The sequence below is a fragment of the Apiospora hydei genome (genome assembly GCF_038363865.1).
Source record: "Apiospora hydei strain CBS 114990 chromosome Unknown utg000008l_segment0_segment0, whole genome shotgun sequence".
In the NCBI taxonomy this organism is placed as follows: domain Eukaryota; kingdom Fungi; phylum Ascomycota; class Sordariomycetes; order Amphisphaeriales; family Apiosporaceae; genus Apiospora; species Apiospora hydei.
In genome coordinates this window covers 2187776-2205001 of record NW_027117367.1, presented here as the reverse complement: position 1 = coordinate 2205001, position 17226 = coordinate 2187776, and the positions used below count along the sequence as shown (strand labels likewise).

Genomic DNA, 17226 nt, shown 5'->3' with positions numbered 1-17226 from the left:
AGCTACAACCCCCATTCCATTTCTCGTGAAGTTGCCGGTTCATCATGACTGAAGCCGATAGATATGAGTGCCTGGAGAAGATTGGTAAGAATCCTCATCGCTTCCTCTCCACACGCAAACTCTTCCGCCACGGACTGTACTAATCGTTGCTGTCCAACCCTACAGGCCATGGCTCCTTTGGTATCATCCGCAAGGTCAGGAGGAAGGCCGATGGCATGGTCCTCTGCCGGAAAGAGATCAGTTACCTCAAGATGTCCCAGAAGGAACGGGAACAGTTGCACGCCGAATTCCAGATCCTGTCCTCCTTGCGACACCCCAACATTGTCGGATACTACCACCGCGAACACTTGAAGATATCCCAAGACCTTCACCTCTACATGGAATACTGCGGCAACGGCGATCTCGGCCGGGTTATTCGGGAACTCACTCAACAAAACAAATACGCCGAGGAAGCCTTCGTCTGGAGCATCTTTTCCCAGCTCGTCACCGCCCTTTACAGGTGTCATTACGGCATCGACCCCCCAGATGTCGGCAAACATGTTCTGGGACTTGGCGCCACCGCCAAGCCCAAGATACCACCAGGAGGAATGACCATCCTTCACCGTGACTTAAAACCTGAGAATGGTAAGTGACCATCTTCATTGCATGCTGCCTCGGCCGGCGGACTTGTTGCTGATATAACCACAGTCTTCCTGGGAGAGGACAACTCGGTCAAGTTGGGCGACTTCGGTCTGTCCAAAGTGATGCAGTCGCACGACTTTGCCTCAACATACGTCGGCACCCCGTTTTACATGTCGCCAGAGATCTGTGCCGCTGAGCGGTATACCCTCAAGTCGGATATCTGGTCGCTAGGCTGCATCATGTACGAGCTGTGCACCAAGGAGCCCCCTTTCAACGCGAAATCTCACTTCCAGCTGGTCCAGAAGATCAAGGAGGGAAAGATAGCGCCTTTGCCTGCAATCTACTCGGCTGAACTTATGGGAGTGATTCGGGATTGCTTGAAAACGAACCCAGACCGCCGACCGGATACGGCCTCCTTGCTCAACATGCCTGTCGTGCGCTTGATGCGCAAGGAGCGTGAAGTGGTAGAAATGGGCAAATTGGTGAAAATAAAGGAAGATGCGCTGGAGAAGAAGCTCAAGGAGGCCGCGCGCACATTGGAGAACGAGAAGAACTTTGCGAGACAAGAGATCGAGAACGTTCTGCGGAGAGAGTGGGAGGTGAAGGCTCGCTTGGAGATCGACCGCCTGGTCAGCGAAGAGATGGAGCAGCTCCGACAAAGATTCGAAGCCGAAGTATCAGCACGAGTTCAGGAGGAGCTGCAGAAGAAGGCCGTCACTTTCGCCAACGTCCAACAGTCTCAAGAGTTCACCTCGTCCAAGTCCACCGACTACCCTCAATCGATTGGCGGAGCGAGCACAGATCTGGACGGCGAGTTCCCATCGACAACCGACATCACCGAGCTCTCCATCGAATCCCCGAGCCTGCGCCTCCGAAGAAGACCAACCGAACCCCCTTCAGCCGAGCTCAAACCATGTTTGCTGGTCCCCTCGGAACACCCATGGATATCGAAATGGCATCACCATCGCCCATTCCCCTGGCCGCCTTGTCCCTATCGCCGCGCCGCAACGCTGCTACCAAAGTGCCTTCGTCCAACGTACCGGCCATTTTTGCCGAAGCCGATAACGAAAAGTACCGAGATGCCGACCCGGTCCTCTCGGAGTCTGAAGACGACGACGATGAGCCGTTGGTTCCATCGCCAACTCGCAACGTTCGATCCAACAGGAACCCCTTTGGCCCAAAGCGGCCTATTCTGCCAGCCACCAAGACGGCCCCAATGGGCCGCATGAGGACTCAGCCTAGTGGTTTCAACGCCAACAAGCCCATTCCTTCGTTGCCTCCTAACTCTTCTTCAATTCCTGAGTTGCAATCCAAAGCCAGCAACTGCGCTCTGCGTGGTAACTCGCCTAACCGTCGTCTCAGCAAGATCCCATCTGCTGCTAATCTAAACTCGCTCAACAATGGGGAGAACGGTATCCAGCGCAAGAACTCGCTCAAGGATCAGCATTCGGAGTCGGCCCCTATTAAGGTCACCGCTAAGAACAACCTGAAGGGTCGCACTCTGGTGGAGCTGCAGCAAGCTCGCGCTGGCGGACGCGGTATTGACAATGGCAACATGAACATCAGCCCCAAGCGCGCCTTCAAGGACCGCATGGGTAACCGAAGCCACGACAGCGCCCTCGAGCCCCCTGCTATTTGGGATCCCGAGAGGGATGAGATGCCCAGCCCATTCCTGGTGCGTAAGAAGCCCATTCTCCGGGTCTAGGCTTCTCGGCGAAGACTTCCCCCTTTACGCAAATTGCTGCTTCGAGAGCAGCACAACCACAAACACGATGAAAACAACAAGTGATGTTGCATCTTGCAACATTTCCCACTCATTGCATCGGATTTTCTTTTTTTACTGTACAAAGGCAAATTCACATACAAGATACCACCGAAAACAACTTTCGGCATAATACCTGCCAAACTTGCGCATTTTTCATTTGTACCACCGGTTTGGTTGCATGAAAGACAAGACAGGAAAGGATACGGACGTTCCTGACTTGGACGAAGAGGGGTCTTTTACTCTTCACATTGCGGATCATTCACCTGGAGAATGGATAAGGGGGTTCTTGACTATAACGACGACATGTTTCAGGGGGTTCTACAGGGTGTAGAACAAGGCGTCTAATTTTGGTGTTTTGGCTACGACTGGATATGTTGTCGCCTGGGGTTTGTTTTTTCTCACTTGCATTTTGCTTTTGCGTTGCATTGTCAATGAATGTCTGCATGCAAACATGGCGAAAAGCGTTCGGTCGGAGGCGAGTCTAGGGGTTGAGGGGTGCTGCATATTGTTGGTGTTGTGTAGTAGTAGCAGTAGTGTGGTGTATGGTGTAGCATAGCACGTTGGATTCTTCCTCTCGAAGAGCCGTGCTGTGGGTTTTTGGTGTTTGTCGGAGTACACCCAAGGGTCTTTGGTTTCATTTGATTTAATAGTTTTTTCTTCTCTCTTCACTCATACTTGTTTGATAGAGCGAGCATTGAATACGACGATACACATCAAATCTGTGTTGGATGACAAAGCAGTGAGTAAGGGCGTAATCGTTCTCTGCTTGGTGCGCAAACAGCCCTTCTTGAAGTCACTATTTCGTCATCTTCGGCAGCAGATCTGGGGGTATGCCCCTTTCTAAAGGGATTGTTTATACCCGGAGGAAGTCCAACGCGACATAGTTTTGCACAATTCTGCCGGGTCGAATGAATACTCCCATTTCTTTATTTACGGGGTTCGCTAGCATTTCGTAACGGAAGGGCATATCTAGATATATACACTAGCTACTATTGCTGTTTAGACCGGATATGCCCAGCTACAGCCAGCAATCTCGCATCATCCCAGAACTGCCCGATGAGCTGCACGCCTCCAAAGTCCACCAGATCCTCCTCGCTCTTCGGAAGGGCCATGGGGATGCTGATGGCCGGCAGCCCCGCCAGACTGGCCGGCACCGTGAAGACGTCATTCATGTACGAGTCGAAGGGGGTCTGTTTCGCGATGTCGCTCAGCTTGGGTGGCGTCGTGGGCGCCGTCGGGCAGAGCAGGAAGTCGATCTGGGTCGGGCCGAACTTGGACTCGAGCGGGACGGACTCGTCCATGTCGCTGAGGTCGAACTGCTGCTGTTCGTTGCTGCCGTCGTCGTGCTCGTTTTCTAGTAAGGGGTTGGACAGGCGGAAGACGCGGTCGAAATCCCGGCGGACGAGACATCGTACTCGTTGCGCCTGCTTGAAGTAGTTGTCGACGGCCTCGGAGCTGAGGGTGTAGGAGCCCAGCAAAATGCGCCGCTTCACCTCGGGGCCGAAGCCCTCGCCTCGAGTCTTGGCGTACAGGATGCCGTTGAGGGCGTCGCTACTGGCGGTGTCGCTATCCTCCGCCGAATCCGAAGCTGAAGCCCGTTTTCCGTAGCGGATGCCGTCGTACTTGGACAGATTCGAGGCTGCCTCGGCTGGCGCAATGACGTAGTATGCTGAGAGCGCGCTCTTGGTGGAAGGAAGAGACACGGGGACGACGCGGCCTCCTTGCTCCTTGATCTTGTCGGTGACCTGCATCCAGCCTTCTTTGATCCGGGGACTGAGCTCCTCGATGTTGTACTCGATGGGCAGGCCGAAGGTCAGACCACGCAGACCTTGCGCCTGGAGGTCTGGTGCCGTGCTTCGAGAAGAGGGGTAGTATTGGCGCTCCGCGACACACCTCTCCCGCACAGTCGCCGGAAGGGACGTTGGGTCCTTGGGGTCGTGCTCCATGCACACGGCCTGTATGATCTCCTGTATAGGCGCCACCTCCTTCGCAATGAGTCCGACCGTGTCGAGCGAATTGGCGTAGGGCACGACACCCCAGCGCGAGAGCATGCCGTACGAGGGCTTGAAGCCGACCGTGTTGGTGTAGGCCGCGGGCATGCGGATCGAGCCGCCCGTGTCGGTGCCGAGCGCCACCGTCGCCTGGCCCAGGCCGACGGCCACGGCGCTGCCGCCCGAGCTACCGCCGGCGGAGCGGCCTTCGAGCAGGTGGACGCTCCCGTACGGCGTGTTGGTCGAGTGCGTCCCCATGCCGAACTCGTCCATGTTGGTCTTGCCCCAGAGCTCGGCGCCGAGCCGCGACTCGATCTGCGCCACGATGGTCGCGGTGAAGGGGACCTCGTGGCCCGTTAGGATGCGCGAGGCGCATGTTGTCGGTAGGCCCTGGGCTGCGATGTTGTCTTTTACGGCGAGTCGGATTCGAGAGGCATCCGGCGGCGGAGGGGGGCTGCTTCGTCCACTATACCTCGATTATTAGTCTTGTGTAACAAAAAAGGGGGTGCTTTCCTCTCATGGGAGTGGGAGCTTACCTCCGGCGATGAAGGCATTGGTCCTCGTCGGTAGACTCGATGATGCTAATCGTAGTGGGGGTGTCCTTCTCAGCCTCAGGGAGCATAAGACCCCTGAGGGGATCTTGGAGCGGAGATGCCTGACATGTGTAGACATGTAGACCGCTCAATTGTGTTATCAGCTCTAGGTGTGAGAGAGCTTCTTGACTATCGATCGTTAAAATCACGAGCGTCCCTAGAATTCGCTTTCGAGCTTCACAAATCGGTACCGGCCGGGGTGGGCTGCCCGCCTAAGCTTAGTTTGGTCTAGGTACCAGCCAATAGCCTAGCTGCCCAATAGTCCCCATGTCGACAGGCCAATAGGCCTGGCCCACTAGACTTATCGGGCAATTGATTGGAAGGCGGCAGCTTATCACGCTGCAGGCGAATGACGCAGGTACCGGCATGGGAGGCAGCAGCAGCACAGCAGCAGGTGATCAACGGTCCCTCAAGGTCATCCATCCCCAAACACCTAGCTACCCATCTCATACACAGTGACACGCGGCTCTCTCTGCCATTCTCTCCTTCTAATCCATCATAATCACTCATTCCAGGTACTGTTCGTCATTAGTAGCAAAAAGGCTTGTGCTTGTTGAAGCGTTCGTTGCTTTTTAGAGTTCGATCGATGGCTTAGACGTATCCATCCCCAGTCCCAGCAACGCCCATCATCATGTTCATCGACACTGCACTAGTAGCTGCGTCGCTGGCGACGGTGGCCAGAGCTGCCCAACCTGGAGCTCCTAATCCCGTCGCCGCGCCCATGCGAGACTTGGAATGGGGTCAAATCAACTTCTTACACACCACAGATACACACGGCTGGCATGGCGGTCATCTACAAGAGTAAGACCTTCTACTGATTAATGTCTTTGTTTTCTTGTGTGATGCGATGCGATGCTTACTGGCGCATGGATAGACCGCAGTATTCGGCCGACTGGGGTGACTACGTCTCCTTTGCCGAGCACATGAAGAGGAAGGCCGATGAGCAAGGCGTCGATCTCCTCGTCATAGACACGGGCGACCGGATAGAGGGGAACGGCCTGTACGACGCCTCGGACCCAAAGGGCAAATACACCTCCGACGTCTTCCGCCAGCAACCCCTCGACGTCATCTGCACCGGCAACCACGAGCTGTACCAAGCCTCCTCCGTCCTGCGCGAGCACGAGACTACCGTGCCCAACTACCGAGAGTCGTATCTCGCATCCAACCTGGACTACATTGAGCCCGAGACCGGCAACCAAATCCCGCAGGCGCAGCGGTACCGCAAGTTCACGACCAAGAACCAGGGGCTCACCGTCGTGGCGTTTGGGTTCATCTTCGACTTCGATCGGGGCGCCAACAACAGCGTGGTGCAACAGGTGGAAGAGACGGTCAAGCAGGACTGGTTCTTGAAGGCCATTCGAGAGAAGCCCGATCTCTTCGTCGTTGCTGGGCATGTTGGCCTTCGCATGAAGGAGTTCGACCTGATTTACAAAGTCATCCGTGACCAGAACTGGTACACCCCCATCGCATTCTTCGGAGGCCATGCTCACGTCAGAGATGCGCGAAAGTTCGACGACAAGGCATATGCTATTGCAAGTGGCCGCTACATGGAGACGATCGGCTGGGTGTCTATGGATGGTATCAAGAAGAAGTCGGTAGCACAAGCCACAGATGATGTCTCGACCGAGGCAGCATCTTTATCTTGGAAGAGACGCTACATCGACAACAACCTCTATGGGCTCCACTACCATACTGGCTTGAACGAGACCACGTTTCCCACAGAAAAAGGTCGTAATGTTACGAAGTTGATCACTGAGAGTCGAAAGTCCTTGAAGCTGGACAACGCGTATGGTTGCGCACCGCAAACCTTGTGGATGAGCCGAGCCGAGTTTCCTAGCAACTCCAGCGTCTTCACCTGGCTTCAGGAGCAGGTCATCCCTGACATGGTCAGCAATAAGGACAGGAAGGGCGTTCCGAGACTGGCTATTGCGAACACCGGGATGGTACGCTTCGATATCTTCAAGGGCGCCTTTACTACCGACTCGACGTTCATAGTGTCGCCGTTCTTGAGCCGATGGAACTACATCCCCGATGTACCTTATAACGTCGCCAACAAGATTATTGATCTGCTCAACCGCGGCGGTCAAGTCGCTGCCTTTGAAGCAGACCCTGCTCTGGATACCAAATGGCTCGTCAGTCCTGAGCAGTGGTCTTTCCGAAACCGTCCGCAGTTTGAAGCGGCTGCTACTCACGAGGATACCAGCATGCGCGTCGCGGAAGATGCAGGCCAGAAGCCCCTGGCTGATAGCAACAAGCCTGACCTGATCGGCGGCTACACCACGCAAGATGACCTCGGAACCGACGGCGATGATACTGAGCATGCACCGCTTAAGTTCTATGCGGTGCCCAACTGCTTCCAGGCCCCTATTGATTTCCCCGCCGATGGTAGCGAACCCGCTACCGTCGACCTCGTTTTCGTCGACTACACCCAGCCATACGTCTTGGCGGCTCTGCGCTACAGCGGCGGTGATTACAGCACTGACGATGTTAAACCGTATTCTGAGCTGAGTATGACGGACATGATGGTCAAGTGGATTAGCGACAATTGGAAAGGTAAATGCTAGATTGTGAGATAGGTACGAACGGCGAGAATCTTCAGCGGAACCCAGTAGATTGTAGTATGTTCGTCATGGGTACGCTGAAAAGGCGATCCGATCATGGTTTTGGGACTGGAACTACAGTTGAATTCGGGGGCTTCGATATGTCAGATTGAGACCGGTTATAGGAATAAGGTTAGATCGCATTTTTGAGGAATAGAAGATCAAGTATAAACCATTCGAAAGTTTTCCCGACAGTCAAATTTTTGAGCATTTTAAGGGGTTGTGTGATTTATAGGGGTATCTTATTGCTCTGTAAAGGGGCGTGAAATGTACAGGAGAACGTGGAGATCGTATTCCTCTTGGGGCCTCTACGACTCCTCGCCTCGACTTCTCGATCTACGCCGACTTCGTGATTCTGACCTTTCCCGATCTTCGCTCCTCCGGCGATCCTCACTGCTGCTTCGCCTGTCCCTCCTCTCACTATCCTCTTTGACCTCCCCTTCATCATCGTCGCTATTTCTCGCACCATCATCACTGTCATCACCACCATTCAACATCTCTACGTCGTCCTCATCATCACCGTCTTTGTCTTTGTTTTCCTCGTCCTCGTCATCATCGTCCAGCAGGTCCTCGATATCGCCCAGGGGGCTGACCCGGGGCTCGAGCTGGTCCAGGTCCTCGTACATCTCGCGCTTGCCCATCTGCCACAGGCTCGTGGCGCAGACGCGGTCCTTGGTGAGCAGGTCGTCGACGAACTGGTCGACGTAGGTGAGGGAGGTGCCGGCGCGGGCCTTGCGCCGCAGCTTGCGGCGGTCCTCGAGGTAAGGCTCGAGCGTCCGGTAGACCTCGGGCGCGGTGCGGGTCAACCTGATGTAGAAGAGCGCGAGCGCGCGCAGGTACTTGAACTTGTCGCCGCCGAAGCCGAGGTATTCTTGTAAGATGGCGTCTGAGGGCGCGAGCTGGAGCAGCTTGAAGGCCAGGCAGAGGAACGGGGTCGGCTTCTGCGCGGAGCCGTACGTGCCGCCGACGAAGCGGACGTGGCGCACGACCCGGTCGACGATGTCGGCTTCGTTGACGCCGAAGCACTGGTCTTTGAAGAAGAAGGACTCGACGATGCGCTCGCGCACGGCTTTTTCGAGGATCGTGGAGGGGTTGAGGCCGTTGGGCGTTAGGGCGATGTTGGCGGAGCCGCGCTCGTCGAGGAACTGGCGCGCGTCGGCGCGGTGGGTGGCCATGTTTTTGGGGTTCTTTCCGTTCTTGGGGGGGGGGTTGATCTTTTGGTTCAATATAGATGTGACTTTGGGTTTTGGCTGTGGCTATTGCACTTATGCCCTTTGGGTGGTGTCGGTTGGCGGTTTGCTGGAACGTCTTCACTAGGAGTCGTGACACTGGCGATGGCAATGCGACGTGATTGTTGCTGGCCTGGTTCCAATGCTGAAGCTCTCTAATCTATAGGGACTTTTTGGTGGGGCAGCTGAGAGCTCAGGCCTGAAGCAAAGCCAATTCAAGACATATCAGCCCTACAGCCCCGCCCCTTGGTGCCTGGAAGCTCACTTCATTAGGGGGCACCTATGGGAGGTGCATATGGACACGGTAACAGTAAGTACCTGTTATTTAAAGCTATCGCTTATACCTCGACTGCATATCAATGCCAACATTTTCTATTGTATCTGCAAGTGAAAAATGTAGGTCATGATTCTTAGCTTCCTATGAGATCGAGCTTTTACGTGGCTAGATGTTCGTAGAAGCCGACATTTACAAGTTAACAGGAGGCAGTCATTGAAGAGCACACAGCGCTGGAACCTTATGGTACATTACTATGTGTAATCTGTTGTAGATGCTGTGACATTCTGACAACAAAACAGATTATTCCCAGCAGGATCAGAAAGTCCAGTAAGCCAGGCTTTCTTTTCTTCTGGATTTCCAGGGTTTCCGGAATACCACTATACCACGAAAAATGCATCATGTTGCGTGCCAGAACCAGTTGCAATCATCCCCGAACGCCACCCAACTCCCGAAACTCCAAAACTGTCAAAGTACAGGAAGTGCCACCCAACCGAAAGTGATGACCCTTGAATTTAGCCCGCTGTATGAAATGCCACACAAAGGCCTCACAGTACCGCCGCTGCCTTAATGTGCTCTTTTCGCGGCGCTACTGAAGCTGGTCCAGGAGTCTCTTCCGCCTCCTATCCATCAGCTCATCCTGGACTTCCTGCAGAGTGGGCAGCTCCCAGCCTTTTCCGTCACCGCTGTCACCGGGTAGAGACTCCCACCCCTTGGGCACCTCGCCCTTGCCACCGCCTTGGTTGAATAGTGTGTCGAAGGCCTCCTTCTCCTTCTCGGCCTCGTACTGCAGCAGCGCTTCGTCCTCCTCGTCGGGCGCGTATCCGTAGTACTTGGCATCGACCGCCTTCCTCAGGTCGTCCCGGGTCTCCAGGGGCTTCTCCTCCCGGTTCTTCTGTGTCGCGGCCTCGAAGAGCTCCTTGACGCCGGGCAGCTCCTTGGCGCGCCCAAAGTACCGGTACCCCTTCCCGCCGCCCGGTATCTCCCGCCCGGTCTCGTCGTAGACCTTGCCGCCGCCGCGCATGTAGTTGGGCCCCCGAGGTTCCGTATCTGCACCTCCCACATGTGCTTCTCGCGCATCAGCTTGTTAATATCGTCGTTCAGGTCGCGGATCTGGTAGTCGCTCAGGGCCGGGTCCTGGATCTTGGACACCTTGCGCGAGATCTCCTTGAGGGTCTGGCCCCGCCACTTCTCGCACGACGGGATCGAGTCCACCTCGGTGATGACCTTGGGCCGCCTCGTGCGGCCGGCGTCGATGATGCCCAGGTCCGCTGCTTGCGCCTCGCGGAAGCGGAACAGCATCGACTGGGCCTTCTCACTGTTTCGCGCCTGTAGGAAGAGGGGGGTTAGGTTAGCTTCGGGGAACGGGGACGCCAAGATCGTCTGTCGAAAGGGGTAAGCTACGTACCATGTTGCCGGTTTGGGAGAGGCTCTGGCCTCAAAGTACTGCGAACAGGAATGAGAAGGCGAGGCAGTTTTGTCTGGTCTGGTTGTGGTTGAGAGGTTGACTGGTGCTTAGGCTCTCGTCGGTTCGAGATGGGAAAAGTCCCAGCTCAGCCTCGCCAATTGCTAACTTAAAGGTGGGGCTGATGGTGGCTCAGGCCAGGACGTACTGAGCAAGAACGCGCTTACTTCAGTGGACGCGCTCAACCAAGCAGCAACCTTTCCACTCCTTCATTCTCTCATAATTTTGTGGTTTGTTCCGTTGCAACTCGAAAAACAGTAAACAACTGACGCTTTACGATTTACGGTCTCCGGGCTCTTGAAAGTATTCTTGCACACGTCTTGATTTGCTACGTCTTCAACGCATTACGGCATCTGGCGGTAGTCTCAGGATGCGCAGGTTGGTAGCATGGTCTGCTCCCTGCCATTGTTTGACCGATGACTCCTGCCCGTGAAGTATGCCTTTTGGAAGGGTAGTGATATCGACACACTCTCGACTACTTGCCCAAATGGTAAAGCATTATCACTACAAACGACACCGAATAGCTGACCTGTTCACTTACGGATGTCATGCCGGCAACTGCGATGCAACATGGCCGCAGCACAACGCTTTACCTTTCCTCTCCTTTTCAAAGTATCGAATCATTTGATCTGAGCCTTGCAGGGAAGAAAACCTCAATTGCGAGCTACATGGAGCTGTTGACTCTAGTCTTCAGTGCATGACGAAAATATGCAAAGAACAGAAATCTGAGCGAGGCGGACCATCATGGTCCTTCCATATCCTCCCAAGCTGACGTACCAGCGTGCAGTCCCTTCCCTTTTCCATCCCGGCCATCCGGTTTGGCGTTGTCCAGGCAGCTTCGACGCCAGCCTTCAGCAAGGACGACAAACAGCAATTGGTCGAGGATGAGCTGCCACGGCGGCTTGTCTTGTGAGGCTTCAAATTAGTTTTCAATCGGAGCCGAGGGTGACGATTGCGAAACCGCCTCGGCCGAGTGGTCTTGAGTTGGGGTTTCGTACGCTTGGGACTGAAGCGAAGGAGAAATACACTCTTGTTCATACGACAAGATGCCCGATGATGACAAAGTATCCAAAAAGCCAAATTTGCAGGCAGCCTCTTCCGCGCCTACACGCGGTTTATGGTTGCCCATGAGAAATGGAAGAGCTTATTTGAGGGCATATCGAAAGAACTCCTTTTATGTGCGACCAAGTTGGTCCATATCATTCACTTTCACACCCAGTCGTTCGAGGCTTGTTTCCAAGTGGAATCGATGGCGTTATACATATATTATTCAAATTCAAATACTCTGATCCCAACAAATCGGCAACATGATATCATATACATCTTCTGGAGATACCCCCCAAAGATTTCTTGCTGTCAAGCCACTGCCACCCACGAGCTCAGTGGCGAGGATGTGAATGGTTTCCGACAAATCTACTGCTGGTCTCGTCAAGATGTACTACACCATCCAGGCATAATGATGGCCTCCGGGGGTGTTTTACCAGATCGGATTGAGCACAGCTCCCTTGCCCGGTGCACCTTTTCAAGCGTTCGCTTTTCATCGAGGCGGCTGCCCAGGCTGAGTTCAAACGCCACTTCTGGGCAAGTCGACCCAGCTGTATTGCGTTTCCCCGTGGTCTCGTCAATGGCGCCGGGTGGGAGTCGTTTGTATGTTTTGCCACAGGGCACGCAGATATAGGCGTAGTGGTAACGTTTACACATGGTGTAGTATAAACGGACTAACTTCAACTTCTTTTGGATGTTTACACTTGTCTGGGTGCAGCTATGGGAATCTGTACACGGGGAGTTGACCCCTGGTATATATAGGGCGGACAGGACAAAGACCCAGATGCATAATGCATTTGTCGGTCGAGCATGGTGCCTTTATGGCCGCCTTTAGCCCCTTTATATACCTTTTGGACAAGAGCTCTTTATTCATGGCAAGCTTGCTTCACCGGTGAAGCGTGGTATGCCGGCTTGAGGTACGCTTAGCATGACTACAATGGCATGGCTGTGTTTGATTGGCAGCCGTTGAGAGGGAAGGCTGTTCTGCTGGAGACCGGCCCATGGCCCAATCACTCAGCTATGACCGACGTGCCCTGGAGTCTGACTTTACAGTGCTCGGGAGTATGGCTCCATCTCTTGAGTGGCAGCGTCCACGTACCAGGCACGAAGGCGATTCCCGTCAGGTACGGCGACCAGCAGCCGGCCATGGCGATGCATGCGGGCTACTACCTAGCGCGCCTCATGTTCGCAGCGCCCGTGTCCACGGCAAACCAGAAATCGACGCAGTCCGCCTTGGACGGTTTCATTATCGAACTCGATCACGACTTGGAGCGGGGAATCTTTGACGCAAATGGCCAGCTCTTCGCCTGGTGATCCGGAGCAACGCCAGTCCCATGGTAGAAAGATTCACGGCCTTCTCCGGCGTCGAGTGTTGCCCCGACTACGACGGGTGCCTACTTGCGAGCAGAGCTAGCATTCCCGCCGGAATGGCGTCGAAAGCAGTAGTGAATGAAGAGGACGACACGACAAGCATCACAGCACGCGGTGCTGTCATCAGCCTCTCGGTTATTCGGCTGCGACGTGAAGTATCTTGTCGCCGAGCTGCACTACAAGACAGACATACTACTGGCTGACCGACGACCACGGCGAGGACGAGTACGCCGGCTTCGAGCACTACGTCACCTTCAACTGGGTGTTGCAGGACCGTGGCTGCAAGAGCAACGTCGGCGAGCTCAAAGGAATGGGTTGGCGGCGCGTTCCCCCTTCGAGACCGTATCGGCGACGATGGTAATGCACAATAGGCCCCTTGCGCAACGAACGGCTGACGGTGCAGTTTACGAGCGAGTTCAAGGGAAGCTCGAGATTCAGGAGAAGCCGGCCGAGTGGGCGGCCAAGCCTGAGAGGACTTGCAATTGGGGGAAGCAGAGGAACAAGAAGAAGTGTGAGGAAGAAAAAGAGGCATGTGGGTGGGATACTGTGACCTGGCTCGATATGCAGGTCGAGGCTCGGGGTTAGGTGTTTTTCGCCGGTTATGGAAAGGGGCTGGCCGGCGGGGTATGTTGATGGTAGGCGCCATACCATGTTAGTCTCCCTAGAAACGTCGAGACAGTGCTGCCTGTAGTTGACTTGATAGCATCTCTAGACTCATAATTGCCAATTACTTATTCCTTTCGTGCGATAATCGAAGCTCAGAACAAGAGAAGGACTGGCGACTGTGGAACATTTGACACAGAAAGCGGCCTGGCCGGAAGTGAGTTCACGCACAGCATACGTTGTCCTTATTGAACTACTATATAATCGTCCTGATCGAGATCTAACGTCGTTATAGGGCTCATTCGTGACATACTAGGCATCTGATACTGTCAGATGTCCTATTGGTCGGGAGAGCTCTTCCTCAGATCGAGTCTCTCGTGGTATGGCCCGGGTAGGGAGGCAACTCTAGTAACATGCAGTAAAATATGGCTACTGCGTCCTCAGATTGTAGCTTTCTGCCACCATCACTTCTGATCCTTGACTGATTCCTCGCCCAGCACCTTACTTGCAGCCATGAACCTGTGATTACGTTAATGAGTAAATGAAGTAAAACTTCTCATCCTTCCAGCCTCCGACAAAGACGCAACATGAGTGCCAAGAGGAAAGGAGAGAGAGAAAAAAAGAAAAGAAAAGACAAATAGCACTTACATGCCGCCATGCCAGCTCCCTAAGCCGCGCATAGCCTCGGCCTGCACGGCCGTCATGCGCAGCAGGTTCTCGGTATCCGCCAGGTTGGACGAGAGCTGCTCCAGCTGCGAATGGAGATGGGACTGTGTGTTTATTTCCGTTCCGTCAGTTTATCCCGATATCCCGAAATGGTGTCTTTGCCTTGTCTTGGATGGAATGTCCCAAAAGAAAATGAAAAGAAAAATAAAAATAAAAAAATAAAAAAAAAAAGGGGAGCCACTATCTCACTCACCAGTTGCCGCGCCTTAACCGCGTTTCCCGAACTCTGCGGCGCTATCGAGGGCCGGGTGGTCATGCCGCTGCCCGTGTTGAAGTTCCTCGAGGCCATGGCGAAAAAGCGGAATTTCGGCAGGGGGTGGGTGCCTGGATGATTGATTTTCGTGTCTTTCCAAGAAACGAAGAAGATTGCGGCTGGGTGAAGAGACTTCCCGTTCCTGATGTATGTTGTGTTAGGGTCGGTCGGGGGCAGAGCTGATGAACTGAAGGAGCGGTTGTTGATGTTTGATATCAATTGAATATGACTTTATGCGGGGGGTCCACTCCAAGCCGCGTTCTTGATCCAATTGGAGATCGGGCATCAACATAGAAGAAAGGTACGTACCTCATTCCATACTTTAAATGTACCTCGAATATCGATCCATCTGATTCAGATATCCTCGACGCCGAGATTGGAAACCAACACGCCTCAAAAAAAGAGATGTGTATATGCATGTACAGTTCGTATCTGATCGCATCATTACAAGGAAGCAGAGCCCCCACCCCCTGGAAAATAAGGGGTACGGACACTAATAAACAACGATACACGCAGTCCAGTCTCCTGCAGAAAACCGAAGGGCTCCAGAAGCACTCACCCGTCAATGTATTCCGCGAGCTGCAAGGCTATTCCGCTGCCAGGGACCAAGTAAGTCGATATCTAGTACATATAGCCAATCAGATCATGAAAGATAACAACATTCGTCCATTCGGGAAGAGAAACGAGCATGACCAAGCCACACCGGATGCCCAGGCGCACTCATATCATATCTCTACACTCCAATACGGCAAGAGAACATCGTAGTAACTTGACAGTTGGCAATCGGACGCCACCCTCATCTCGCTTGCCCACATTAAGATGAACATTAGAAACTCGTCAGCACTACCTATATTTGCTATGCAACACCAAAAAAGACACAAAAAGAAACATCTCAGCACGACTGAAGAGTCCTCTCTGGCGGGGAATTGAACCCCGGTCTCGAGCGCACTCATTTTTTACTTCCGGGGTTCAATTCCCCGTCAGAGAGTGTAAATGACAAGCTCGCATACTGACCACTATACTACCAAAGAATTCGTTGGTCGGTGCCGATGTTGCTGTTGAAGGTCTTGCTCCTAAAAACCTCTATGACTAAAGTGTATAGATAGCTTATGGACCGTCTAGCAAGCAGCAAGGGATGCGGACCCTGCCGGAATTCTTTGGATATTCCTCCATCCGCATGCTGAGGTGACTCCCCCGCCTAGAATGCAGGCAGAAGAAGACCATTCAGTATGAAACGCATGCTGTGCGACATTGCCGTAGTAGAAAACCAACCGATCAGACGGGGAAGGGAGCCAATGGCCTGCCAGTCAGATCAAATCGTGGTAAAGCTGAAATCTATAGCAAATAACACCCCTACCCCTACCCCTACCACTATTCCAATAACCTACAACGAGTATCTTCCCGCTGTCTATCCTGGACAAATCACCAATCACTTGTTGCATTGCATATATATTCCTTTATCGGTATTTTTCCACTCGAATTCATTGTATTCGCCTTTCCTACTGTCTCTGTCGCAATAAAGCGGCCTTCATTAAGCCTTGCTCCCAAAGTACGTCTGGTCCTCTCTTTTGTGTGTTGCAGTCCGGCACCATCTTGCCATCTTGGGACGGAAAAAACTCCTTTAAGTCTCTCTGTACAAAGCCGGCTCCTCTCTCTCTCCCTTGCTGCCCCCGTTTGCCATGCTGTACCACCAACTCATGGGCTTGTTTCGCCTCCAGCTTCCACCCTGGCAGGCTTTTTGTGGAATATTAGAACTCAAATAGAAGTAAAGTGTGTAGAAACAAGGGAAAATCGCGGATGTCGGTCCGCTGCGTGTGTGTGCCATAGTCATGAAAAGCCAAGCTGCTTCACTACTGCTCTCTTCTCAGCTCTCGCCGCCCATCTGAGGTGGCCCGGGGCCCCTTCATACCGACGGCAGCTCTTGTCCGCAAAGGAGGAACTAGCCGAAGTAGGTAGGCAGACCAGAATCCAGATCTAATCGTAAACATGCCTTCTTCCGCAACTCCCTTGGCGGAAAAACAGATACGCCCAGAAACAACGTGCGACTTGGCCAAAAAAACACGATGCAAGAGTCGTCAAGACGCACCCAAAAATCGGTTTCATGACCAGAATTTTATACAGTTCCATCCCCTCTTGTGTGCCCAATCTTCATGAGACGGAATTAGGCCCCAACAGTATTAGGTCCGTCCATGACGAAGAATGTTGAAGCACAGCCGAGAATCTCCAGAATTCGGGGTCCGGCAAACTAGACATTAACTGCCTTAAATGCCTCTAGTTCGTGTGTCATCGTGATCCGAGGAAAAAAGAAATGTGTGTGCCCATGTTGGCAATGGGGAAAATGATGTGTACTGCTAACACGAAACCCCGCAACCCAATGCATATCACCAGAAATGAAAAAGTTGCTGCTTCGTCGTGCCAAAAAACAAACAAAAAGGAAATGATGCCTTATGTGTTTGGGGGAATGCCACCCCCCTGGGAGATAACCGTCGAACAAGCCAGTTGTATGCTTTGGGAAATCGTAGCCAAACGTTTGGGTCTAACAAGGCGATGTGCATATCCTCGCCCTTGCAAAGTGCGAGGGTACGATGACGTGAGCCAGGATCGAATCAAACCGCGGTCTATATGCGAGGATGGTCAGTCGTCACGTTCGACTCCTTATCAAGGTCGGATTTGGGACGAGTCGCGCAACAG

At 53.5% G+C, this 17226-nt stretch overlaps 8 protein-coding genes across 8 annotated transcripts; 4 read left to right on the top strand and 4 right to left on the bottom strand.

Moving 5' to 3' along the window:
- Positions 1-44: 44 nt before the first annotated feature.
- PG997_011255 (kinase-like protein) lies at positions 45-2326 on the top strand (the record flags this gene model as incomplete). Its single annotated transcript, XM_066815570.1, has 4 exons — positions 45-84; positions 166-624; positions 688-1435; positions 1522-2326. 4 exons carry the CDS (start codon positions 45-47, stop codon positions 2324-2326), a joined length of 2052 nt encoding a protein of 683 aa, XP_066664860.1.
- A 1049-nt stretch (positions 2327-3375) lies between these two features.
- On the bottom strand, positions 3376-4999 carry PG997_011254 (amidase signature domain-containing protein; the record flags this gene model as incomplete). The annotated part of the gene is made up of 2 exons (XM_066815569.1): positions 3376-4843; positions 4914-4999. 2 exons carry the CDS (start codon positions 4997-4999, stop codon positions 3376-3378), a joined length of 1554 nt encoding a protein of 517 aa, XP_066664859.1.
- A 602-nt stretch (positions 5000-5601) lies between these two features.
- Positions 5602-7534, top strand: PG997_011253 (calcineurin-like phosphoesterase; the record flags this gene model as incomplete). Its single annotated transcript, XM_066815568.1, has 2 exons — positions 5602-5771; positions 5845-7534. The coding sequence occupies 2 exons, from the start codon at positions 5602-5604 to the stop codon at positions 7532-7534; spliced, it is 1860 nt and encodes a 619-aa protein (XP_066664858.1).
- Positions 7535-7878: 344 nt separating this feature from the next.
- PG997_011252 (uncharacterized protein) lies at positions 7879-8745 on the bottom strand (the record flags this gene model as incomplete). Its single annotated transcript, XM_066815567.1, has 1 exon — positions 7879-8745. The coding sequence occupies one exon, from the start codon at positions 8743-8745 to the stop codon at positions 7879-7881; it is 867 nt and encodes a 288-aa protein (XP_066664857.1).
- Positions 8746-9662: 917 nt separating this feature from the next.
- On the bottom strand, positions 9663-10484 carry PG997_011251 (uncharacterized protein; the record flags this gene model as incomplete). The annotated part of the gene is made up of 3 exons (XM_066815566.1): positions 9663-10079; positions 10130-10402; positions 10482-10484. 3 exons carry the CDS (start codon positions 10482-10484, stop codon positions 9663-9665), a joined length of 693 nt encoding a protein of 230 aa, XP_066664856.1.
- A 2118-nt stretch (positions 10485-12602) lies between these two features.
- PG997_011250 (uncharacterized protein) lies at positions 12603-12896 on the top strand (the record flags this gene model as incomplete). Its single annotated transcript, XM_066815565.1, has 1 exon — positions 12603-12896. One exon carries the CDS (start codon positions 12603-12605, stop codon positions 12894-12896), a length of 294 nt encoding a protein of 97 aa, XP_066664855.1.
- A 113-nt stretch (positions 12897-13009) lies between these two features.
- Positions 13010-13538, top strand: PG997_011249 (uncharacterized protein; the record flags this gene model as incomplete). Its single annotated transcript, XM_066815564.1, has 3 exons — positions 13010-13087; positions 13141-13267; positions 13357-13538. The coding sequence occupies 3 exons, from the start codon at positions 13010-13012 to the stop codon at positions 13536-13538; spliced, it is 387 nt and encodes a 128-aa protein (XP_066664854.1).
- Positions 13539-14020: 482 nt separating this feature from the next.
- On the bottom strand, positions 14021-14571 carry PG997_011248 (uncharacterized protein; the record flags this gene model as incomplete). The annotated part of the gene is made up of 3 exons (XM_066815563.1): positions 14021-14075; positions 14205-14326; positions 14476-14571. 3 exons carry the CDS (start codon positions 14569-14571, stop codon positions 14021-14023), a joined length of 273 nt encoding a protein of 90 aa, XP_066664853.1.
- Positions 14572-17226: the final 2655 nt, after the last annotated feature.